This window comes from Rhinoraja longicauda, chromosome 25 (genome assembly GCF_053455715.1).
Source record: "Rhinoraja longicauda isolate Sanriku21f chromosome 25, sRhiLon1.1, whole genome shotgun sequence".
In the NCBI taxonomy this organism is placed as follows: domain Eukaryota; kingdom Metazoa; phylum Chordata; class Chondrichthyes; order Rajiformes; family Arhynchobatidae; genus Rhinoraja; species Rhinoraja longicauda.
Window position 1 is genome coordinate 17,264,722 of NC_135977.1, and position 27,219 is coordinate 17,291,940.

The following is a 27,219-nucleotide window of genomic DNA, read 5'->3' on the forward strand; positions in this document are numbered from 1 at the left end:
AAATAGACTGTAACATGATCTGATGCATCAAAGTGGCATACAGTTGCCTTCTGAAAGGAATTTGTAAAAGAATTGCAGTGATGTGTTTTTTAACTACACATTTGGAATCGCTGGATTCTTCGAGCATTGAGTCGATGATCTGCACTGATTCATTGCTTTAATAAAAGTCGGTGTGGAATTTCGGGCCGCTGGGAGACGTGCCCTGTAACACCTGCAGCCCACAGCAGGCTCGTCCTCCAACAACCCACCTCTAGCTTCCCCCTGAACTGTGATGCCAATAATTGTGGAGGCATGGCCTTGCCTGGCCCATTGCCACAGGGCTTCCTTCAGTAACAGCTCAGGCAGAAGGGAGGCTGCTTTGACATTTCGGGCTGTGAAGCATCTTTGGATTGCACTCACTGTCACTTAGTGTGCGTCTCGTCGAGGGCTTTCTTCCGTCGACGGCTGGGAAAGGGCGCGGTGTCAACGAGAAGGCTTCAAATACCAGAGCGGGCCTTTGACACCGCGTCTCAGTGGCAGGAGTTGAGAAGGTGTTTCTGTGATCGAGGATGTGTCAGTGTAAATGAGGGTGATCATTGGAGTAATGCTTGGAGTAATGCCCAACTGTGGAAATCACTGCTTGTGGGGGGTAAAATGTGAGTGTGTCAGAGTGTGAGGGCCGACCAAAGTCTCACCCATGTGAGTGTGGTATCTGGTGTGGTGTGATCCGTGTGAGTGTGATGTCTTGTGCGTCTGGTGTGAAGTCTGGTCCATGTGAGTGTGTCTGGCAGGATGTCTGGCGCGTCTGAGTCTGATGTTGCTGCATCTGATATAATGTCTGGTGTGTAGGAAGGAACTGCAGATGCTGGTTTATACCGAAGATAGATGCAAAGTGCTGGAGTAACTCAGCGGGACAAGCAGCATCTCTGGAGAAAATGATGAAAGGTGATGTTTCGGGTCGGAACCCTTCTCCAGATTTCTGATGTCTGGTGTGATGTCTGGTGTGATGTCTGGTTTGTCTGGGTGCGTTGCCTGGTAGGTTTGGGTGTGATGTCTGGTTTGTCTGGGTGCGTAGCCTGGTAGGTTTGGGTGTGATGTCTGGTTTGTCTGGGTGCGTTGCCTGGTTGGTTTGGGTGTGATGTCTGGTTTGTCTGGGTGCGTTGCCTGGTTGGTTTGGGTGTGATGTCTGGTTTGTCTGGGTGCGTTGCCTGGTTGGTTTGGGTGTGATGTCTGGTTTGTCTGGGTGCGTTGCCTGGTAGGTTTGGGTTTGATGACTGGTTTGTCTGGGTGTGTTGCAGTTAGGTTTGGGTGTGATGTCTGGTTTGTCTGGGTGCGTTGCAGGTAGGTTTGGGTGTGATGTTTTGCTTATTGGAGTCTGACGTTTGGTGCACTGATAATGTTCGGTAATTCTAAGATCACCTAAGGTGACTCAAAGGTGTGGAGATATTTTGATCCACACCTGACGTATCTGGGTGTGATGGTTCACATAACTGAGCACAATGCCCATTTGCCTTGGACAGTCAAGCCTTATATAACAATTTGGAGCATCTCAGTTGATGTCTGGTCTGTCCAGTGTAACATCCAAATGTGATCTGTTCTTTTGGGGTCTGCAGCTGGTGGGTCTGATATTTTGGTCCAAATGAATGTAACAAGGGTCATCGAGCCATAAAGCACAGAAACAGACCCTCAGGTAAACATGTCCATGCCAACTGCCAAGAACCTAGTTGTAGAAAATTCACTTGCCAGCATTTATTTCCCAGTCTTCTATGCCTTGAGATCAAGTCCTGGTCTAGATACTTCAATGCTTTGGAGGGTATCTGTTTCCATCACCCAATCAGGAGGTGTGTTCCAGAATCCCACCACCCTCCAGGAGCAACGTTCTTCCTCAAACCCCCCTCTCAACCTCTGACCTCTCTCTTTAAACCTGCATCCACGGGATTTAGACATCCCTGCTGTAGGGAAAGGGTTCCAACTGCTTGTCTCAGAGTGATTCTCACCCGTCTGAGTGTGACGTCTGGTGTGCCTGCGTGTGTCTGCTGTTCATCGCGCCTAGATGTGATGAGTGGTGTGACATCTGCTGAGTGTGGGAGTCAGGATAGAAAGCTAAACCTAAAGCTTCCCAGCTCAGTCAGAGGGTGGCACTGCGGGAGAGGTGCAGCCTGACAGCGCCAGCGGCTCAGGTTCGATCCTGACTCCCGGTGCTGTCTGCACACAGATTGAACGTTCTCCCTGTGACCACGTGGGTTTCATAGAAACATAGAAACATAGAAAATAGGTGCAGGAGTAGGCCATTCGGCCCTTCGAGCCTGCACCGCCATTCAATATGATCATGGCTGATCATCCAGCTCAGTAGCCTGTACCTGCCTTCTCTCCATACCCCCTGATCCCTTTAGCAAAAAGGGCCACATCTAACTCCCTCTTAAATATAGCCAATGAACTGGCCTCAACTACCTTCTGTGGCAGAGAATTCCACAGACTCACCACTCTCTGTGTGAAGAAATGTTTTCTCATCTCGGTCCTAAAAGACTTCCCCCTTATCCTTAAGCTGTGACCCCTGGTTCTGGACTCCCCCAACATCGGGAACAATCTTCCCGCATCTAGCCTCTCCAAACCCTTAAGAATTTTATATGTTTCTATAAGATCCCCCCTCAGTCTTCTAAATTCCAGCGAGTACAAGCCCAGTCTATCCAGTCTTTCCTCATATGCAAGTCCCGCCATCCCAGGGATTAATCTGGTGAACCTTCTCTGTACTCCCTCTAAGGCAAGAACGTCTTTCCTCAGGTTAGGAGACCAAAACTGCACACAATACTCCAGGTGCGGTCTCACCAAGGCCCTGTACAACTGCAGCAGAACCTCCCTGCTCCTAAACTCAAATCCTCTTGCTATGAATGCCAACATACCATTCGCTTTCTTCACTGCCTGCTGCACCTGCATGCTTGCTTTCAATGACTGGTGCACCATGACACCCAGGTCACGTTGCATCTCCCCTTCTCCCAATCGGTCACCATTCAGGTAATACTCTACTTTCCTGTTCTTGACGCCAAAGTGGATAACCTCACATTTATCCGCATTATATTGCATCTGCCATGCATTTGCCCACTCGCCTAATCTATCCAAGTCACTGCAGCCTCCTAGCATCCTCCTCGCAGCTAACACTGCCACCCAGCTTCGTGTCATCCGCAAACTTAGAGATGTTGCATTCAATTCCCTCGTCCAAATCATTAATATCCTCGTCCAAATCATTAATGCTTTCCTCCGGGTGCTCCGGATGCTTTCCCCCGGGTGCTCCGGATTCTTCCCACGTTCCAAAGCCGTGCAGGTTTGTAGGTTAATTGGTTTCTGTAAATTCTCCCTGATGTGTAGGATAGAACTAGTGAATGGGTGATTGATGGTCGGCGTAGACTCAGTGGGCTGAAGAGCCTGTTTCCACACTGTATCACCAAACTAAAGTCAAAGCACTGCATATGAGAGCAGGAAGATCGAATGAACTTATCTGATCCCACGTTGACAGTGGAACCCATTGAAACAACATGGAAACAAGCCATCCTCACCCGTGTAAGAAGAAGAAAGAAACAAAAATTTGGGTTATGCACCCTCAGTAATTAAATAAAACAAATTGCTGGATAACTCATCAAGTCGAGCTGCATCTGTGGAGGCAAAGGAATGGTTGATGTTTCGGGCTGAGACCCTGCATCACGACAGGGCCCCAACATGAACCATTGGCTATCCTTTTGCCTTCTCAGATGCTGCTCAACCTACTGAATTCCTCCAGCAGTTTGTTTTTTTGCTGCAGATTCCAGCAACTGCAGTCTCAGAGAGTCACAGAGTCTTACAGCGTGGAAACAGGCCCTTCGGCCCAACTTGCCCCACATGTCCCATCTATACAAGCCCCACCTGCCTGTGTTTGGCCCATATTTCTCTAAACCTGTCCAGTCTCTTGTATCTTCTTTGGATCTTCTCTAATATTTGCTTTGAGCTCTCAACAGAAAATTGAGGGATTATAGAATCTTTTTGGTGTTCGACTTGCAAATCCATCTGCTCTTGTCCGCCTGTTACTTCTCCGTATTGGAGGTGGAGCAGCGTCTCTTAGTCACTGGTGGGAGAAGGATGAGAAGGAACGACTGACTGAAATACTGGTGAGGAAGAGAGAAAGAGAGAGCAGGTGAGAGAAGGGGAAAACGGACTGATGTGCAGCAGAAAAGAAAGGAAACCAAGAAAAGCAGTGTAGTTTGATGTTGGGCGCTTGTGCATCAACCACTGTTTGTCACGAGATTATGAAGCAGGTCGCAGTTTCTCCCTTGCTTTCATCTAAATGGCAGAACACAGTCATTGGCAATGCGGTGATGTTGTTGAGATGCCTTGTGTTATTCCATGTGGTGTGAAGATCTCCCCAGGGACAAGTTGACAAATAAACTGAGCCCACTCAGACACTGGGGCTGATGGAACTTGTTCATGTTCATGAGTTGTAGGAGCAGAATTAGGCCATTTGGCTCATCAAGTCGACTCTGCCATTCAATCATGGCCGATCCATCGTTCCCACTCAACCCCATTCTCCAGCCTTCTCCCCATAACTCCTGACACCTGTACTAATCAATCAATCTATCAATCTCCACCTTAAAAATATCGATTGACTTGGCCTCCACAGCCTTCTGTGGCATTGAATTCTACAGATTCATGACCCTCTAACTAAAGAAATTCCTCCTCATCTTTCTAAAGGTATGTCCTTTTATTCTGAGGGTGTGGCCTCTGGTCCTAGACTCTCCCAGTAGCAGAAACATCCTCACCCACTCTATCCAAGCCTTTCACTATTCCGTAAGTTTCAATGGGGTCCCCCCTCACCTTTCTGAACTCTGCACAGATGGCCTACTCCTGCAACTTCACGTGGCTGGCAAACAGCATCAAGACCAAAGTAATCCTGAAACCAGGAGGCTGAGCTGAAAGATGTAGAAGGCACCTTCAAGACATGAAGCAGGGAGAGAGTTCAACATAGATCTACAGAGAGTAGGTATACAGAGAGTATGAGGAAAAACCTTTTCGCCCAGAGAGTTGTGAATTAGTGGAATTCTCTGTCACAGAATGCAGTGGAGGCCAATTCACTGGATTTTTTCAAGCGAGAGTTAGATATAGCTCTTAGGGCTAACGGAATCAAGGGATATGGGGAGAAAGCAAGGAACGGGGTACTGATTTTAGATGATCAGCCATGATCATATTGAATGGTGGTGGTGGCTCGAAGGGCCGAATGGCCTACTCCTGCACCTATTTTCTATGTTTCTAAGTTTCTATGTTCCTGATACAAATAAAGCAACACACACACACACACACACACACACACACACACACACACACACACACACACACACACACACACATGCACTTTGTGTTGAACTGCAGGCTGTGGGATGTGGTTTCCAAGCCCAACTTTCACTGCCCATCTTGGAAAGTGACTCACCCTGACACACGCAGATCCAGAGCCAAATCCTGACACATAGAGATCAACGGAAATACAGAACCAAGGAACTGCGGATGTGGTTTGCACAAAAGGACACCACAGTGCTGGAGGAACCCAGTGGGTCAGGCCGCGTCTCTGGAGAACATGAATAGACCTCAAGAAGGATCCCCACCCAAAACGTCACCTATCTGTGTTCCGCAGAGACGCCGCCTGACCCGCTGAGTTACTCCAGCACTTTGTGTCCTTTACCGAAATACACCCTGACACATAGGGGGAGCTTGAGCAAAGACTATCCATCCAGCCTGAGCATGGCTATATCAGCCTATACATGTTGGATTTGTGCCAGGTATATGTTGCCAGGGTGGTGAATCTGTAGAATCCATTGCCACAGATGGCTGTGGTGGCCAAGTCAAGGTGGAGATTGACAGATTCTTGATTAGTAAGGGTGTCATGGGTTATGGGGCGAAGGCAGGAGAAAGAGGTTGAGAGGGAACCGACTTCGGCCCATCAAATCTACTTCGCCATTCAATCATGGCTGATCTCATCCTCCTAATCCCTTTTTCCTGCCTTCTCCCCGTAACCCTTGACACACGTTCTAATCAAGAATTTGTATATCTCTACCTTAAAAATTATCCACTAACGTCCTCCATGGCCCTCTGTGGCAATGAGTTCCACCGATTCCACTACTCTCTGACTAAAGAAGTTCCTCCTCACCTCCTTTCCAAAAGAGTGCCCTTTAATTCTGAGGCTACGACCTCTGGTCCTGGACTCTCCCACCAGTGAATCAGGGAAACATCAGCTCTGTTCCTTTCTCCACGGCTGCTGCCTGACCTGCTGAGAGCTTCCGACATTCATTGTTGTCATGCAGTGATGCATGCAGACATGTCGAGATGCGTGCTGACACATGCAAATGTGCAGGGACTTGCTCCTGACAACATGGAGCTTGTTCGATACAGGGCACATACACACCCAACAACTGATCCTTGAACATGTTCCAAGGAAAGGTTTCTCAGTGATTGTGGTTTGCTTTGAGCTGCACAGTGTTCCTTTCTCTCGAAACACAACTCTCTTGTGAAAGATCACATTGTATTGAATAACAAGTTTGATTTAGGCTAGATTGCATTGAATGATTACTGGGCTGTGGTACAAATTTTCCGCATTGCTGTGTTTTAAACAAGCATGCTGCACGGATCTGGATCGAAGCAGAATAATTCTTGGCACACCAGCTATTGTTTATCGGGATCTCACAAAATACATTCCTTACTTTGGAAGAAAGCAAATGCTTGGCTTTCTGAATGTTTGGGTCAGGATGGAGAATGGATGTGGAGGGGGGGAAGAAGACCTGAGAGAGAAGGTGAGAGAGAAGAGCAAGATGTATCAATTCAAGAACATTTAGGATCAGGGAACGAAAGCAGCTGTCGGATCAGTGAATTGTGAGCATCTATGCTTGAAGCTGGAAAGGTGCAGAGAACAATTACGAGGATGTTGCCAGGACTTGAGGGCCTGAGCTACAGAGAGAGGTTGGCCGGACTCGAACGTTATTCCTTGGAGCGCGGGGGAGGATGAAGGGTGATCCTATAGAGGTCATGAGTGAATGCACGGAGTCTTTTACCCAGAGCAGGGGAATCATCAACCTACCTGGCAGGGGAGAATCGGTGGTCACGATGGGCGATCTCCTGAGGCGAGGCTATCCCATTGCACTTCATGTGTGCTGATGCCTGCGATGTGCTCGTATGTGGGACACTCGACGACACAACTTGTGGTAACCGGGGACTACGTCCGCATTAAAAACAAAGAGGCTTCACGGTAGCGCAGCGGCAGAGTTTCTGCCTTACAGCACCAGAGACCCGGGTCAGATCCTGAGTTTGATCCGGAGTTTGCACGTTCTCCCTGTGACCTCGTGGGTTTTCTCCGGGAACTCCGGTTTCCTCCCACACTCCAAATACATCCAGGTTCGTAGGCTAATTGGCTTGATATAATTGTAAATTGTCCCTAGTGTGTGCGGGATTGTGTAAGTGTGCGGGGATCGCTGGTCGGCGCGGACGCGGTGGGCTGAAGGGCCTGTTTCCATGCTGTATCTCTAAAACTAAAGCAAAAACTAAAAACAAAAAGCTAGAAGGCATCATTTTGTGACGTATAAAAATATCCTGTGACTGTGGCTTCAATTGATGTAATGATATCTTTGTTAAATTGGTTAAGACTTTAATGATGTTTAATGGAAATAAATGTAATACAACTGGATCACTGGTCCCTCATGAGCATCATGAAACAATAGTGGAAAGATATATTAACAACGATGAAATAATGAAGGATTCAGTCTGAAATAACTCATTCATCCTTTTCCAAACACCGAGGCAGTTGTTCATCATTCCCACCAATGTTTGTTCAACTTGTCACCACCACTCAAAGCCAAGCAATGTGGAGCCATAACATTTTGGTCCTTGTGTTATCTGTCTTCTCAGAAATCCAGAAACAGTCTTGTTTTCTTATTAAAAAAATAATCCTGATGTTGCAGTCAATGGAATCTTGCCTTCAATGAGATTTTTTTTTCAGTTTAGAAACATAGCGCGCAAACAGGCCCTTCGGCCCACCGGGTCCGCGCCGACCAGCGATCCCCGCACATTAACACCATCCTACACCCGCTAGGGACAATTTTTACATTTTCCAAACCACTGAACTCACAAACCTGTACGTCTTTGGAGTGTGGGAGGAAACCGAAGATCTCGGAGAAAACCCACGCAGGTCACGGGGAAAAAGTACAAACTCCGGACAGACAGCATCCGTAGTCTGGATGGAACCCGGGTCTCCGGCGCTGCATTCACTGTAAGGCAACAACTCTACCGCTGCACCACCGTGACCGCCCAAGATAAAAAGCAAAAATTATGTCAATCAACGTATTACAATCTATGACATTTAGATCTTATGCTAATTTTCTCAACATTTGCATCTTTCTCCTCCTTGACTGTTCAATGGTGAAGTGACCTTAATCTGTCTCTGCTGAGTTAATAGGGCTTGTATCTCCATTGGTCCTTCTTCTGAACTCAACACAGAACATATATTTTTATGCATCACATTACCAAAATGATTTGTTTTGGAGGCGATGTCTTTAAAATAGTCCCTTCACACCCCTTGAGTCTGAGCAAACCCTTTCTACATACTGCACCATAGAGTATATCTCCAAACCAAACCGAGGAAATCTGTAGTTTGCATTATATTCCAAGGAACACCAAAGTATTAAAAATACTATTCTCATATTTCAGTTGTGGGGAAATATTTATTCATGTGTTGATGTGGGAACGGGGGATAGAGGCATTTGTCCAGGACGGGAAGAATGTAGCAATTGCACAGAATCCTGATCTTTGTCCTAACACTTGTGAATCTGGGACCTTCCAAATGCTTGTACCCTGAATCTCAGGAAGGTCTAAATGTCCATGCTCTGTCTCAGCACCCCCACTGTTAACGCCATCCTACACCCACTATGTGTCACCAATGCTGGTGTCATACAAAACAGTGCCACGATTCAGTCATTTTAATCTTGCGCCATTTCATTTAATCGCTGTTGAATGGCATCACAGCCGAAAGCTTTTAAAGCCTGCTCTATTTCCTGACAACTGCTCAGGTGTTATCCCTGACTGTTCTCACTACAGTGGCGTGGGGTGTGAGAGACACCCTGTCGGCAGGGCTGGGCAATAACACGGTGCCAAAGAAAGTGGAGCATCAGGAGGGATCGAAGTAATCCTTTGCCATCTATTACTCACCCTTGCCTTCTTTTAGAAGGAGAGGAAGCTGATTTTGCTAATGAAGTCTTTCTCTAATGCAGCGTTCTTCTACATTATGATCGTGCATCTTTCTCAGCTGTTTCCTATTTATTCAGGCAAACCATTGCGTGTCAAGTAGCCTGGTTGCCACAACACTTATCTTGCTGCTATGAATCATGGTTGGACGCCTGAATGGAAGTTCAGTTCATTTGAGGTGGAGAAGGAGACTCAACTATTTGGCTTCGAAAAACTGCTCCGTTGGAAAATCCCTCATCTCAACAACTCCAGCAAGCTCCACATTTTTTTCTCCTCAAATCCTTTGGTCATCTGTCAAGTCAAGAGTCAAGAGTGTAAGAAGATAACTGCAGATGCTGGTACAAATCCAAGGTTTTTATTCACAAAATGCTGGAGTAACTCAGCAGGTCAGGCAGCATCTCGGGAGAGAAGGAATGGGTGATGTTTCGGGTCGAGACCTTCGAAGGGTCTCGACCCGAAACGTCACCCATTCCTTCTCTCCCGAGATGCTGCCTGACCTGCTGAGTTACTCCAGCATTTTGTGAACAAGAGTCAAGAGTGATTAGTTGTCATTTGCATTAGGGATGGAACAACGAGATTCTTACTTGCTGCAGCGTTACAGGCCCATTAAAGCAACAACACACAGATAAACGTACAATAGTCCATCACACAATAGATTTGGCGGTCGGAGGACGGGCCGTGAGACGAGACAATAAAGCATTCATTCAAATTAATAATCAGTAAGAAAATATCAAATACTAGAGGGCATAGCATTAAGGCAAAAGGGGCAAAGTTTAAAGGAGATGTGTGGGCATGTTTTTTTACACAAAGGGACCACACTCTTGTGTACAAAACTTGCCCCGCACATCTTTCTGAGTGCCAAGGGTGGTGGTGGAGGCAGATACAATGGAGATGTTTAAGGAGCTTTCAGATAGGCACAGATATGCAGGTGATGGAGGGATTGGGTTATGTGCAGGCAGGTAAGAGCTGGTGTTGGCATTATGTTTGGCATGGACATTGTGGGCCAAAGGGTCTGTTCCTGTGCTGTACTGTTCTATGTTCTAGATTTAGAGATACACCGCAAAAACAGGCCCTTCGGCCCACTGGGTCCGCGCCGCCCAGCGATCCCCGCACATTAACACTATCCTACACCCACTAGGGATAAAAAAAAATTTTTTACATTTGCCCAGCCAATTAACCTACATACCTGTACATCTTTGGAGTGTGGGAGGAAACCACGAAGATCTCGGAGAAAACCCACGCAGGTCACGGGGAGAACGTACAAACTCCGTACAGTACAGCACCCGTAGTCAGGATCGAACCTGAGTCTCCGGCGCTGCATTACGCTGTAAGGCAGCAACTCTACCGCTGCGCCACCGTGCCGCCCATGTAAAATACACGATAACCAAACCATTATAGTGCAAATCTGAAATATGTAGTGCAGTCAGAAACAAAGCCCACAGTAGATTGTTGCTGAGGTAGGGTTGTTCAAAAGTTCACAAGTTGTAGGAGCAGAATTAGGCCATTCAGCCCATCGACTCTACTCCGCCATTCAATCATGGCTGATCTCTGCCTCCTAATCCTATTTTCCTGCCTTCTACCCCATAACCCTTGACACCCGTTCTAAATCAAGAATTTGTCTGTCTCTGCCTTAAAAATATCCACTGACTTGGCCTCCACAGCGCTTTGTGGCAATGCGTTCCACCGATTAACTACCCTCTGACTAAAGTGGTTCAAAGTGGTTGTGGTTTAAAGTCCTGAGTGCAATTAAGACAGTTTGCAGTTCATAGTTTAGTTGGTGTTTGTAGTGTTCAGTCAGTAGCCTGATGGCTGTAGGGAAGAAGCTGCTCCTGAACCTGGACGTTAGAGTTTTCAGGCTCCTGTACCTTCTAGCCCGGCGCTGGCAGCGAGATGAGAGCGTGGCCAGGGTGGGTGTGGGTCTCTGACGATGCTGGCTGCCTTTTTGAGGCTGCGTCTCCTGTGGATCCCTTTGATGGTGGGGAGGTCAGTGCCCCTGAGGTCAGTCCCATGTGAGCACCTTGAACCTGCTGCCTCCTTGAGAGGGGCACTCTTCATCCCCAATACTGGGTGATTCAAAACTTCCTGCGATAGTTCACATTATTCTCAGTAGCACCTTTTGTATCTCACACCTCGCTGGTACCCTTCACGTAACACCATCACACACCACTCCTGTCTCACAGTGTTAGTCCTCAACTTACCTCGCGCTCTTGAGTGCAACACTCTCTGATACACCCCGTTCTCCCCTTGACCTTCTGCATATTTATTTTCTCACTGCAAGTCTCTGTTAGGCCCATTAGACGCAATGATTTAAGGACACAATAGACTCAGGAAGGAAGCAAATGATATCCCATAAATCCCGTTTTGAAAACGTTTTATTTTATGACTGCTTCACCTTAAATCTGCTGCCTCCTCGTCACTAATGAGCTGCCAGACCTGTGCGCAGTGACAAATGACATCTCTTTGAGTTACTTTGCTCTCTACCCTTGACCATTCTAGGCGAACATTACCTGGGAACACCCAGCCTGGATATTAGTTGAAAGTCTCACAGTCAGAGGGAAAGAGCTCCTTCCCCTCTGGTATCATGCCTTTGAACGGTCCTTCCACAAGATAGGGTAGTGTCCGATTCACCTCCAGACCATTGCGGACATTGGACTACGTCTATGGAACAGATACGCTTTGATATAAGAAGATAATTGCAGATGCTGGTACAAATCGAAGGTATTTATTCACAAAATGCTGGAGTAACTCAGCAGGTCAGGCAGCATCTTGGGAGACAAGGAATGGGTGACGTTTCGGGTCGAGACCCTTCTTCAGACTGAAGAAGTCACCCATTCCTTCTCTCCCGAGATGCTGCCTGACCTGCTGAGTTACTCCAGCATTTTGTGAATAGATACGCTTTGATGCTGAGAACTATATAAGTGATAGGAGCAGAATCAGGCCATTCAGCCCATCGAGTCTACTCTGCCATTCAATCATGGCTGATCTGTCTCTCCCTCCTAACCCAATTCTCCTGTCTTCTCCCCATAACCCCTGACACCCGTACTAATCAATTATTCTGCACTACTTATTCTGCACTTTGCTCTCCCTATTGTGCTTGAGTTTGATTTGATTGTATTTATATCTAGGAAGGAACTGCAGAAGCTGGTTTATACCGAAGATAGGTGCAAAACGCTGGAGTAATCTAGCGGGTCAGGCAGCGTCTCTGGAGAAAAAGAATAGGTGACATTTCGGGTGGGAACCCTTCTATTTGGATAGAGTATACCTGGTCTGATTAGATAGCCTGCAAAATGAAGCCTTTCACTGTACTTTTGTTCAGTGACAATAATAAAGCTAAACCTAGAATTTCACCGAAACACATATTATCATAACAGAAGTGCATTACTTCTGAAATACTACAATGGAACCAAGTATCGGAGGTAGAGTACCGTGCACACCTACTATCTATATACTAAAACTCTCGTTTGTTATCTTGTTTGTGACTGAACGTCAGCCAAAATGGTACACGATAGCACAACAATTTTAGGCTCGCCTTACTCACCATTGTCACTTTAGTGATAATGCAAGTAGTTTTATTGAAATCGGTGTTATATTTTTAAAGTTATTCACATTTTAAAGTTTAAAAGGAGGGGAGGAGGGAGGGAGGGGGGAAGGGGGAGTGGGGGAGAAGGGAGAGAAGGGAGAGGGGAGGGGGGTTGAGGAGAGAGGGGAGGGGGGGAGGGCAGGGTGCTGCACCAATGCAGGAGAGGTTTGGGCCCAACGGGTCCACTTGGTCTAGTTATAGATATATCTTCGCAGAGCAGCTTCTGATTGCAGAATCTATTGCCCTTCCTCTCTTACCTACCAGAGATCATAGTTTTAACTGCAGAGGGGAAACGTTTAAAGGAGTTGTGTGGGGCAAGTATTTTTTACACAGAGATTGGTGGGTGCCTGGAATGCGTTGCCAGGGGTGGTGGTGGAGGCAGACAGGAGCATAGGGTTTAAATAGCTTTTAGATAGGCACATAGATATGCAGCAAAACATAAACCTCTGGAGGAACTCACTGAGTCGGGCAGCATCCATGGAAGAAAAGGGATAGTCAATATTTTGGGATGAGACACACGATCTGGATGCAGTCCGAACCCCTTTGCCTCTGCAAATGTTACCTGACTTGTTGAGTTCCTCCAGCAGTTTGCTTTTTACTCCAATTTTAACAATTCCGACCTTTTAAGGGAGAAATTTGGACAGATAAATAAATAGGAGAAACATGGAACTGCAGAGCCTGGAATCTTGAGTAAAACACGAAGTGCTGGAGTAATTCAGCGGGTCAGGTAAGCATCTCTGGAGAACATGAATAGGCAACCTTTCTGAGCATGAAGAGTTTAGAAGAATAGACATACTGGCCTAACTGATCTAACTAGGTATATTGATTCACTGATCAAATGCAGGCAAATGGGACTAGCTCAATATGCCATCTTGGTTGGTGTGGGCAAGTTGGGCCGAAGGGTCTGTGTCCATGCTGTACAGCTCCATGACTCCATGACAGTCTGGTGAGTTCACTTTAACTTGTTGAAATTGTTACAATAGGACACAAAAGTTCGGTCAATACTCTCAGACCAATGCTTTGACCACGTTATTTTACAGAGGCCTCTGCTCGCTGAGAGACTGAGGGAGCCTCAGACCACTCGAGCTGCTGGCCTGCTGTACGATCAGACAGCACTTCCAGCAACCCTTGTAATGTAAACCCAATTTTTATTAACGAGGCAGTTTTTCCATAGAGAGGGCAAAATTCAATTCACGTAGAACTTGAATTTATCTACTTCATGTATGGAATGTGGTGAAATATTCTGCTTAAGGTTAACTGACTACTGCAAATTTGCTCCTGTTTATCGTTCATCTAGTCGTGGAGTCATACAGAGGCCCTACATACAGCCCAACATGCCCCATCTAAACTAGTCCCATTTGCCCACATTTGGCCCATATCTCTCTCAACCTATTCCTATCCATGTCCAAATGTCTTTTAAATGTTGTTATTGTTCCTGCCTCAACTATCTCCTCTGGCAGCTCGTTCCATACACCTACCAATGGTTGATGTGAATGTGGGAAGAATAAAACGGAGACATAAGATACTGCAAGTGCAGGAATCATGAGCAAAAAATAAACAAGGTGCTGGAGGAACTGAGTAGGGGTGAGACATTTCAGTTTGGGGTGAATTAAAATGGGATTGGTGTAGGATTTGTGTATGTGGGTGATTAATGGTCAGTATGGAGTCGGTGGATAGAATGGCCTCCTTCCATTTTACTCTAGAGGATGACTCTACAACTCTGTTAGTGACTCTTTACGAAGCCAAATAGCTGCAATTCTCCTCAAATACCGACAGAATGTGAGCTGTAGAGCAGATACTGTCATATTGTCTCCACCTGTGAGTAATATGTGGGGCTTCATGGCAGTGTGTTCGGCATATGCTTGGGTTGGAGTCTTGAGTCCTCTCGCTTCCTGACAAACCGCGCGCCTTGGTCACAGTTGTGCAGGCCGCTCCGCCTTACGTCAAGCTTCACCCCCGGCAAAGCTGCCTCCTCGTGGGGAGCCGGTTCGATACCTGCATCCGCGTTTGAGAGCCAAGCTGTGCCCCCCCCCCCCGGATGGCCTTTAACCCGTGGTGACCTTTCCATCTTTAGCACGCGGTCGGTCGGTCGGTCGTGTGATCATGGGTAGAATTTTTTGTGGCCGGAAGCCTGCCCTGGCCTTGTTTGGGATCACAGCGAGTTTTTGATTCACATTAATGTGCACAGTTGCAGATAGGCACACAATGCTGGAGTAACTCAGTGGGTCAGGCAGCATCTCTGGAGAAAAGGAATAGGTGACATTTCAATAGACAATAGACAATAGGTGCAGGAGGAGGCCATTCGGCCCTTCGAGCCAGCACCGCCATTCAATGTGATCATGGCTGATCATTCTCAATCAGTACCCCATTCCTGCCTTCTCCCCATACCCCCTGACTCCGCTATCCTTAAGAGCACTATCCAGCTCTCTCTTGAATGCATTCAGAGAATTGGCCTCCACTGCCTTCTGAGGCAGAGAATTCCACAGATTCACAACTCTCTGACTGAAAAGGTTTTTCCTCATCTCAGTTCTAAATGGCCTACCCCTTATTCTTAAACTGTGGCCCCTTGTTCTGGACTCCCCCAACATTGGGAACAAGTTTCCTGCCTCTAACGTATCCAACCCCTTAATAATCTTATACGTTTCGATAAGATCTCCTCTCATCCTTCTAAATTCCAGTGTATACAAGCCTAGTCGCTCCAGTCTTTCAACATATGATAGTCCCGCCATTCTGGGAATTAACCTAGTAAACCTACGCTGCATGCCCTCAATAGCAAGAATATCCTTCCTCAAAACCCTTCTCAGACGTTTCTCCAGAGATGATGCCTGTCCCGCTGAGTTACTCCGGCATTTTGTGTCTATCTTCGGTATAAACCAGCATATACAGTTCCTTCCTACGCACAATGTTGATTTGTTTCATTCTGTCACCTTAACCCCATTGTCCACCGACTGACATTTGAGCAGGCGTGCAGCACAATGGGCGGCAATCAGTAAACAGTGGGAATGGGTGCTTCATGCCAGTGCCCGAGGACGGATGGCAAAGGATTGTGGCTGCATAGTTCCGCACTCCCTGCCTGCTACCACCCTACGGAGCAGGTTCAACCCCCACTCCCCACCTTTGACTGCTGTTTGAATCCATCTTGCATGTGGGTGGGAAAAAGGTGGAGGCAGGGGAAAGGGAAGGGAATTACCAGGCACTGTGAAACCATGGGTAGGAAGGAGCTGCAGATGCTGGTTTACAACGAAGATAGACACAAAATGCTGGAGTAACTCAGCGGGACAGGCAGCATCTCTAGAGATGGGCGACATTTCCGGTCGAGACCTTTTCTTGAGATTGAGAGTCAGTGGACGGGGACTCACAGAGATAAGGAAGTGTAAGAGATCAAAAGAGATGTAGTTCATGGAAAATGTAGAATAGATCATTGTTAGCTAGGAGAAGGTGACAACAAAATGAAACGTCACCCATTCCTTCTATCCAGAGATGCTGCCTGTCGTGCTGAGTTACTCCAGCATTCTGTGTCTATCCACTGTGCAACCATAGGCCTGCTAAGGAAAGGGAGGAGGAAACCAGCGGGGAACATTGTGGGAAAGAGGGAACATAATATCAGCAGATTACATTAAAGTAGGAGCACAGAGTAGTAGTTTCCTTAAATAATAAGTGCCATGTATCATCATTATTACAGACGTAATCTACAGTGGGCGGCAGCGGTAGAGTTGCTACCTTACAGTGCCAGAGACCCCGATTCAATCCTGATCTTGGGTGCTGTCTGTGCGGAGTTTTACGTTCTCTCTGTGACTGCGTGGGTTTCCTCCGGGTGCTCCCGTTTCCTCCTACACTCTAAAGACGTGCAGGTTTGTTGGTTAATTGGCGTCAGTAAAAATTGTAAATTATCATATCATATCATCATATCATATATATACAGCCGGAAACAGGCCTTTTCGGCCCACCAAGTCCGTGCCGCCCAGCGATCCCCATACATTAACACCATCCTACACCCACTAGGGACAATTTTTACATTTACCCAGCCAATTAACCTACATACCTGTACGTCTTTGGAGTGTGGGAGGAAACCGAAGATCTCGGAGAAAACCCACGCAGGTCACGGGGAGAACGTGCAAACTCCTTACAGTGCAGCACCCGTAGTCAGGATCGAACCTGAGTCTCCGGCGCTGCATTCGCTGTAAAGCAGCAACTCTACCGCTGCGCTACCGTGCCCGGGGTGGATGACATTGCTAGTGTACAGGTTGACCGCCGGTGGGCTGAAAGGGCCTGTTTCCCTGCTGTGTCTCGAAAGTGAAGTCAAGTCCAAAAGTAAAGACTTCTAATATCCAACAGTACAATCGACAAGGGCGCACAACAGTCTTGTTTTAGAGAAAAGTGCAGAGTTATAAACTCCGCAATCAATGCTCGGAGCACGAGTTACATTAGCTGCCGGTTTAAACGCTCAGGGAGAAAGGATCATGTACAGCAGCCCACAGACTGTGGTAGTGTTACACTGGCGCACAGACAGAACCAGCCGAGCTGCTGATATCTCCTCCTATTGTGGTTGGCAGATGGTGTGGCTGCTTGTTAAACGGATATTCAGCTGGGAAAGAGTTACCTGCTCTGCAACAAAATCATCGCTTGAAGTTACTTTTGAATTGGCAGGCTGACAGTTACTTGTGGAGCAACTCTGCATTTAATCAGTAGGGTGAGAGTTATCCAGCCTGTTCATTGCAGAGAGCGTGAGGGGTGTGTGGATGCGCTGTCTGTGGGTGAGACGTCCCCTCCACCATCATCAACTGACAAACCCAGTACCAACCCCTGCTGTAAGTAATGAGAGGCTCTGAGGTTAGGAGAGTGTTGTTCAGAGGCAACCAAATGTTCCAGTGATGCTTTTTTCCAGGGGAACAAATGGAAATGAAACAACAAAATGCTAATGCGGTTTGCCAGACCAGTGGGCCTGGTGCTTCGAGTAAGTGTTCTGCGCTCGTTAGATATGAGGTATTGTCATCCAAGTCGAACTCCATCGGGAATTCCGCTTTCATTTCATTAGATGTCGACTTCCCCATGGATTCTCTGTTAGTCCCATAATTTACTGTATTGCCCTTGGCTACAGGGCTGTGCAGATGCTTAAACGTGATGAAATCTTACTGGGACTGGGGCTCTTCCCTAATTTATTGGAAAGAACTGGAGGGTTTTCTAAAATCAAAACTCAAATGCTTTTCCTCGCGGGCGGGAAGAGGTTGTAATTTAAAAGCGAGGAGTGTTAATAATGCTGGTTTATTGCCTGCAGTTGGCTAGTTTGTGAGAGGCTTTTTGCAAGCATCTGGTCTGCAATTCCGCATCGTTACTTATGGCTCAAGTGATGATGCAGGGCACTGTGAACGTTTGAATTACTGTGGCATGGATACCGTTGTGTCTCGCAGTGCTTGCACGAGGTGTTCTGATGAACACTGAGCTCTCCGCATGGCTTGGAAATACACGACAGTGAATGGGTCATGGAATCAGGTGACCATCCTTCTGCTGGCACCCCAAACCTTTCATTGTGTTACAGTGTTTGAGTGCTTTACCAATGCATCACCATCCACACTAATGGAAGTAAAATGAGTTGAAGTGGAACCCACATTTGGTCTCGGCTGTTACCAATAGCACGGCTACCAAGGATCAACCCTTTTGAGGCAAGTAGAAGGATATTCTTCATTCCAGCTTCTATGGTTTCTTGTGTCTCCTCTCGAAGGCAGGACCGGCTTTATGTGTTCCATGGCTTCGTCATAAAGTAGAATTGATGAGTGGATTACTGAAAACAGCACTGAGACTTTAGAATGTAATAGCGTTCGATGACAGAGGAAAAAGTGCAAGGACTGCAACGTGGTTGTTTGGAAGATCGAGACTACAGCCTGGCTTATGGCAGAGCAAAGTGGATAACAAACACTGGCGGCGCTGTGGCACAGCAGTAGAGTTGCTGCCTTCCAGCATCAGAGGCCCGGGTTCGATCCTGACTACGGGTGCTGTTTGTAGGGAGTTTCCAAATTCTCTCTGGGTGCTCTGGTTTCCTTCCACGCTCCAAATAGGTACAGGTTTGTCGGTTAATTGGTTTCCATGAATTGTAAATTGACCCTAGCGTGTCGGACAGTGCTGGAGTATGGGGTGATCGCTGATCGGCACGGACTCGGTGGGCTGAATGGCCTGTTTCCGCTCTGTATCTCTAAAGTCCAAACATAAAACGGAGAAACGTACAGCACAGAAACAGGCCCTTTGACCCACAATGTTTATGCTGACATGATGCCGAGTTAAACTAGTCTCTGGCTGCACGTAATCCATATCCCTCCATTCCCTGCATATCCACGTGGCAATCCAAAAGCCTTATTAAATGCCACTATCGTATCTGCTTCCATCTCCACCCCTGGCAGCACGTTCCAGGCACCCACCCCCCCTCGATGTAAAAAAACTTGCCCCACACATTTCCTGTAAATTTGCTTCTTTCGTTATGAAACTATGTCCTCCAGTCTTTGACATTAGCATGCTTGGAGAAAGATCCTGACTCTCAACCCTATGTCTGCCACTCATCATTTTATGCTCTTCTATCAGGTCTTCCCTCAGCCTCTGATGTGCCATAGAAAACAATTCAAGTTCATAAGTTCATGAGTTCCAGGAGCAGAATTAGGCCCATTTGGCCCATCAAGTCTATTCCGCCATTCAATCATGGCTGATCTATCTTTCCCTCTCAACCCCATTTTATCCTGCCTTCTCCCCATAACCCCAGAAAGCCTTACTAATGAAGAATCTGTCAATCTCCTCCATAACAATATCCATTGACTTGGCCTCCACATCTGTCCATGGCAACTTCAAGTAACCCTTGGTTTCCCTCTCTCTCTGTCCCTCCGCCCTCTTGCTAATTTCACGCTTTGTGCTCCTTCATTGTCACCTCGTCCTCAACCAACAATGGACCATTGTGGGCTCCACCTTTCCTGAATCAGAGATGCCAGCTCTGCTTTGTTCTGTACCTTCCCATAAATGTGCCCCCCTCCCTGACTCCCAGTCTGAGGGAGGCTCTTGACCCGAAATGTCACTTATCTGTGTTCTCCAGGGATGCTGCCTGACCTGCTGCGTTACTCCAGCACTTTGTGTCTAACTTCCCTATCTGCAGTGCAGCTTTACATCGAGCCCTCTGATGAAAGATTGTTTGGCTCAGTCACTGATTTCACTGCCTTGTCGATGGAAAGCAGCCAGCAGCAAGAATGCTCCTGCACTCCTAACATATGGCAGGATTTCCACAAGTACTGGGCATAATTGATAGTGCTCATCTGGCCAAACCAACTTCAATCCCCCAATGCAAACTGACTCACGAATAAAACCATGACAGACTCCTCCATGAATATGTGCTGCTTTCATTGAACATAGAACGTGGCACTGTGCAGTGTCTGTGCCAACCACGATGTCCAATTATATCTGCCTGCACATGATCTATATCTCTCTATTCCCTCTCTGCTCATGTTTCTGTGCCAAAGCCTCTTAAACATTGCAGCCATATCTGCTTCCACCTCAACATTCCCCTCTTTTAAACTCACCTACCCTGTACGATGTAAAAATGACAGAACATATAACACAAGGATTAGTACGGGTGTCAGAGGTTATGGGGAGCAGGCAGGAGAATGGGCTTAGGAGGGAGAGATTGATCAACCATAATTGAATGGCGGAGTAGGCTTGATGGGCCAAATGGCCTAATTCTGCTCCTAGAACTTATGAAATGTGCCTTGGAAAGGACAGGTTTACAGAGTTCTGCCTTACAGAGCTGCCGCCTTACAGAGCCAGAGACCTGGGTTCGATCCTGACTACTAGTGCTGTCTGCACAGAGTTTCTTCGTTCTTCCAGTGACCGCTTGGGCTTTCTCTGGGATCTCTGGGTCGGTTTCCTCCCACATTCGAAAGACGTGCGGGTTTGTAGGTTAATTGCCTTCGGTAAAAATGATAAATAGTCCCCAGTGTGCAGGATGGTGCTAGTGTACAGGGTGTACTGGTCAGCACGGACTCGGCGGGCCGAAGTCACCTACTCTCGCTCCTGTTTTCTTGTGTCTATCGGCCTTAAAAATGTTACCCAACAACGTTACTTCAGTGGAGACAGAAGAAAGCCCAGATGATTGAATCCTTAGTAAGAAACAAAGTGCTGGAGGATCTCAGTGGGTTAGGCAGCATCTGAGGGGGGAATGAACAGGTGACCCTTCTGAAGGGTCCCGACCTTTAACGTCACCTGTCCATTCCTTCCCCGGATGCTGCCTGAGTTCCTCCAGCACTTTGCGTTTTGCTCAGTATTACTTCGGCTTTGCTCTGGAGCACAGACTTTGACTTTAGACAGAACCTCGTAAGTGGGGTTTGAACCAACAACCTTTCAATCCAGAGGCAACAGTGCCAATTTCACTGAAGTTCCTTTCAGGATCCAGGGCAGGTTTCAATCTGAGGGATTCCTCGTGGTGACCTTGCCACATTGTTCAACTCCTCAACATCTCCATGTGAGTGGGAAGAATCACTGGTGCAGGACATCTTGTTCTGTTAGGTAATGTTATTTCTTGGTATAGAGTCCCGAGAACTGCCAAGAACAGTGTGTGCTGAAAGAAGGCAAAAATAAAATGATTCTTGTTCCGTTTCAGTGCTAAAATATTTGTCTGACTCATGCTGGTGCCATTTCCTTGGAAAACCATAAACCATCCTCCCCAGATAGTGGCAGGGTGATAGGTACAAGTAGTGGGCCTCCTTATGACAATAAAGCATTCATGTTTAGTAGGCAGAAGGTTGCACCCTGGAGCTGGCTGGTCTCTAAGTTCATACAGTAAGTTAGGCAGAATTAGGCTCATCGAGTCGTGTCCCCCTACTCAATCATGGCTGATCTATCTTTCCCTCTCAGCCCCATTCTCCTGCCTTCTCCCCGTAACCCTTGACACCCTTGCTAATCATGAATCTGTTAATCAGACGCTGGAATCCCGAGCAAAGAACAAAGTGCTGCAGGAACTCAGCGTCTGTGGAGCGAATGGACAGGTGACGTTTTGTACTTCAGGCTGTTGGAGTGGGGGGAGGGTCGGGGGGAGGGAGAAAGGAACAAAATGGAGGAACCGGAGAAAAGCCTGGAGTCTGGAGAAGTCGTCCCAATGCTAAACGTCATCTGTGCATTCCTTCCACAGAAGCTGCCTGACTCGAGGTGTCCCTGCAACACTGTGTTTTTCTGCACTAAGAGATCCTGAATAGCTTCTAACGTTGCAGGCTGTCTTTAATCTGAGTGTCTTTCCTACACATTTAGTCTGAGCCAAACGTCCACAGTGATGGCCCTCAGCTGGAGTGCCCGTCGGTGGTCCGTGTTAACCGGATCAGTGTGGTCAGTGTTAGCCGCATACTGAAGCCATTGTTTAAGAAAATGACATCAGATGCTGGTACAAATCAAAGGTATTTATTCACAAAATGCTGGAGTAACTCAGCGGGTCAGGCAGCATCTCAGGAGAGAAGGAATGGGTGACGTTTCGGGTCGAGACCCTTCTTCAGACTGATGTCAGGGGGGCGGGACAAAGGAAGGATATAGGTGGAGACAGGAAGATAGAGGGAGATCTGGGAAGGGGGAGGGGAAGAGAGGGACAGAGGAACTATCTAAAGTTGGAGAAGTCGATGTTCATACCACTGGGCTGCAAGCTGCCCAGGCGAAATATGAGGTGCTGTTCCTCCAATTTCTGGTGGGCCTCACTATGGCACTGGAGGAGGCCCATGACAGAAAGGTCAGACTGGGAATGGGAACTAAGCCATTGTTTAGTTTAGTTTAGAGACACAGCACGGAAACAGGCCCTTCGGCCCACCGAGTCCGTGCCGACCAGCGATCCCTGCACACTAACATTGTCCTACACGCACGAGGGACAATTTACTTTTTTTATCGAAGACAATTAACCTGCAAACCTGTACGTCTTTGGAGTGTGGGAGGAAACCGGAGATCCAAGGAGAAAACCCACACAGGTCACGGTGAGAACGTACAAACTCCATACAGACAGCACCCGTAGTCGGGATCGAACCCGGGTCTCTGGCGCTGTAAGGCAGCAACTGTACCGCTGCGTCACTGTGCTGCCATTGCAGTGAGCAGGAGGCACAAAACACTGCATACCTGGGTTTAGTTTAGATTAGTTTATTGTCACGTGTACCGAAGTACAGTGAAAAGCTTTTGTTGAGTGCTAACCAGTCAGCGGAAAGACAATACATTATTACAATCGAGCCGCCCCCAGTGTATAGAAATATGATAAAGGGAATAACATTGAATGCAAATAAAGTGCAATAAAGTCCGATTAAAGACAGTTCAAGGCTTTCCATTGAGGTAGATAGTAGCTCAGGACCGCTCTGTAGTTGTTGGTACGATGGTTCAGTTGCCTGATAACAGCTGGGAAGAAACCGTCAATGAATCTGGAGGTGTGTGTTTTCACACTTCTGTACCTCCTGGTGGATGGCAGAGGGAGGGAGACACTGTTGCGGGGTGAGGCAGACGTTGTGACTGCAGTGGCCACTGTCCAGGGCTGCTGAAACCAGCCCTCCAGTGGTCAGCAGTTTGCAGATGACTGGAGAAGAGATCAGGATGAAACTCAATCCTCTCATCACAGACGTTTGAAGCGAAGCGCAAACGCTGGCTGCCAGGGTCTAGCCCAGGGACAGTCCGTCTCTGTCGATCCACTGTTTCTGTTTACCCATCTTTGCATCTGCCAATCTGTCAGTCTGCATTAGATGTTTGCATTGTTTTCACGTTTGGCCAGTCGATGCAACTGTATCTTTCCAGAAGCAGTTTGTCGCTTGGACCGAGTGGCTGGATTGTGCACAGATCGGGATACAACACACAACACACGCTGGCTGGTGGTGTGTGGATGTTGCACGTCCTGGTACCGATGTGCGAACGAGGATAGGCGAGAGAGTCGCTGAGCTGTCGGGGCTTGCTTTGTGCGTCGCTGTGGCACGGGACATGGAGTTTGAGCGACTTGTCATCCAAGGATGGATTGACAAAGCCACAGGGGTTCAGTGCAGGCGACCCTGGGCCTTTGACCTCCTTCTGTGGGTGTGCCGTTTGATACAAGAAGTTCGGAGGAGGCTGCTGGCGGTGAACAGGTCAGGTTAAAACAAAGGCTGTGTGACATTTGCCACATTAGCCCGGCTCTTCACACTTTCTCAATTGTTTCCATGGAAATGGCTCCAAATTCCATTTTCATAAACAACTTTCTCTCCCTTCACATTCCAGGACCTGCTCACGAGCTGGTTTAGTTTAGTTTGGTTTAGTTCAGAGACACAGAGTGGAAACAGGCCCTTTGGCACACCGGGTCCACGCTGTAACGTTTGATGGACTGTGTGGGGTGGGAGGACCAGTGGTACACTAGTTCTATCCTACACACACGAGGGACAATTTGCAGAAGCCGGCTTTGGAATATGGATGGAAACTGGAGCACCCGGAGAAAACCCACGCGGTCACAGAGAGAATGTGCAAACTATGTAATCAGGATGGAACCCAGGTCTCTGGTGCTGCATGGTATCAACTCTACCGCCTTGCTTTGTCTAAAACCCTTCTCAGGAGTCACCTGTGTGTGTGTGCGTGTGCGTGTGCGTGTGTCTCTATGTGTATATCTGTGTGTATCGGGGTGTGTATGTGTGTATCGGTGTGTATCCGTGTGTGCGTGTGTACACACAGTGATCCGGCACAGATCTACTTGCACTTTATTCTGTCTTAAAACTGTTACAATTTGTTTCGTTGGGTTGCTGTTGTTTAAACAAACTAAATTATTGCATCGTATGGGAGGCGCATTCCCAATCTCGTTGTACCCCTGTACAATGACAATAAAGATATATTGTATTGTATTGTATTGTACGGTGTGTATCTGTGCATCTTGCTAACTCTGTGTGTTGGTTTGTTTCAGGCCTGGACACCTCCCAAAGCAAGGCACTGATGGGTCCGGTGGGCAGCCACCCACAGCACCTCTCCGTCCACAGTACTGACCTCATTGACTCGAAGCCACAGAGCCCCGTGCAGTCGTGGATGTCGTCGCATTCGGACATCACGTACAGAGCTGGGGCCTTTGCAGCTGCCTTGACGTGTATATAAGTGGGTGATCGGGATGGAGAGACCGAGAAAGAGACTTCATTTTGTTAGGCAGTCTGGATTGGGTTACTGAAACCACGGAGCAAGACTTTAACAATAACATCTTTTAAATTGTATTGGGTACAATTCTGTTCCTGGTCATAATGTCGTGTGGTGTGATGCTTCTACATTGGTTTGGAGAAGTCAAAGATTTAAGAGTTGCAATATTCCTTCCACGTGGTGGATGTGGTCTGCCGCAGCATGTTCTCTACAGTTCCAATCTCTTCATCCCAGTCAAACTCCTTCCCAAACCCAGTCTGATCATATTCCAGTGTGGTCCCCGGCTCGATCTGTGCCTGGGGCTTCCTGGTCCTTACTCAGCCAGAGCCTGGAGGGCGTGAGGTCAGGTCAGCACTCGAGGAGTAGTCTTCAAGATTAGCGCATCAGAAAGACAGAGTTGAAACACTGCTGGCGGCACGGTGGCGCAGCGGTAGAGCTGCTGCCTCACAGCGACCGAGACCCAGGTTCGATCCTGACTACGGGTGCTGTCCGTACGCGTTTCGTCCGTTCTCCCTGTGACCGCGTGTGTTTTCTCCGGGTGCTCCGGTTTCCTCCCACACTCCAAAGGCGTGGAGGTTTGTAGGTTAATTGGCTTTAGTAAGTCGTGAAAATAAATTGTGCGTAGGATAGTGTTTTAGTGTACGGGGTGATCGCTGGTCGGCGCGGACTCGCTGGGCCCCCGGGCCTGTTTCCGCACTGTATTTCTAAAGTATAAAATAAAAGAAACTTTCCTGCCAATGTCCAGTTACTCAGGCAGAATGCATACGCTTGAAGGAAACTCAGCAGGTCAGGCAGCATCTGTGGAGATGAGAGAGAGAGAGAGAGAGAGAGAGAGAGAGAGAGAGAGAGAGAGTCAAGAGTGTGTCAATTTGTCATTTACACCGGATCTGGAACAATAAGATTTCTACTCCCTGCTGTATTACAGGCACGTTAGATGCAACAACAATAACAATAAATATGCAATAAATGATCAATTAATATACAAATTAGACCACGATAGTACATAGAGCAGCCACAGTTGTGCAAAGTCCCCAGTGGTTCTTTGCAGAGGGGTATTTGATGTTTCAGATGCAGACCCTGCATCAGGATGGATCAGGCTCAGTTCCGCCGGCAGTTTGATTTCCCCCTCCAGATTGCGGAGTCTGTGGTCTCTTGCGTCTCCACTCAGACAGAGCGCGAGAGGAAGAACGAGAAGTTTGAATCAAACTTCAAGTTTCCTCTAAGGAAGAGCGAGCGTTTGTATCAAAGTTTGGAACGCCACTGGTGGGCTCCAGTAAACCGTGAATGAGTTGTCGAGACGGGGAACGGCGTTCAGCAAACGCAGTGGCCGGGACTTTCATCTGTGATTATTCCTCCTTACCCCATAACTTTGTTAGAAGTTCAATGATACCAGCCTCTCCCACAAATTTAAGGCAGCCGATGAAACCAGCTCTGAGCCCCTGCACTTCGTTCTATGCCATGGAAATATTTTAGCAATTGTAGCCGTCTTATCCACAATTTGCTGAAAAATGACATACAGGCAGGAGGTGCAGAGACAACACAATGTAGTTATTTAATGAACAAATCTAGGCTGACTGAATAAACAGATAAAACACAGGCTTGCCCAATACCTGTGGTGTATTTGTGACTGAAGATTCATCTTCCTCTGCTCGTCTCAACACACAAGGACAGGTTTTGCTCGTGATCCCACTCTAATTTCTTTACTGGGATGGATGGACTTGAGATGACGCCCGTACATGGCCCAACTAATGAGTAGTTGATTAGAACGGGTGTCATGGGTTATGGGGAGAGGATAGGAGAATGGGGTTGAGACAGAGAGATACATCAGCCATGATTGAATGGCTGAGTAGAGGTGATGGGCTGAATGGCCTAATTCTGCTCCTATAACCTATGAACCAAACATAGATCAGGATTATGGAGCTGATTGTCCCACACTTGCTCCAAGGGTGTGAGGCATGTGCTACCTGGCATTGCTTCTGGAGTTGTAAAGACTTCCCCCGTCACTCCTGGTACATGGTTCATGAGTTCAAAAGTCATAGGAACAGAATTAGGCCATTTGGCCCATCGTGTCTACTCCGCCATTCAATCATGGCTGACCTATCTTTCCCACTCAACCCCATTCTCCTGCCTTCTCCCCACACCCCTGACGCCCTTACTAATCTCACCCTACTCAGTGTCTGCCTTTCACCGTTGCACGCTACTCTACCTCCTATCTTGTACTCTCCCACTTGCACGTTCACCAAACATAAATGCTGTATTCTTTATTCCTCTTGGTCATTATTCCCGGTCCGCATTTTAAG

General features: G+C 47.5%; 1 protein-coding gene and 1 pseudogene across 1 annotated transcript in view; both read left to right on the top strand.

The window, feature by feature from the left end:
- Positions 1-26,738, top strand: part of LOC144605868 (transcriptional activator MN1-like) — a 115,798-nt gene extending 89,060 nt beyond the window's left edge. The window contains 1 exon segment of the mRNA XM_078421496.1: positions 24,699-26,738. Coding sequence (XP_078277622.1) covers positions 24,699-24,883 — 185 coding nt within the window. The 3' untranslated portion in view covers positions 24,884-26,738.
- LOC144606123 (U1 spliceosomal RNA) lies at positions 7,059-7,211 on the top strand (annotated as a pseudogene).
- Positions 26,739-27,219: the final 481 nt, after the last annotated feature.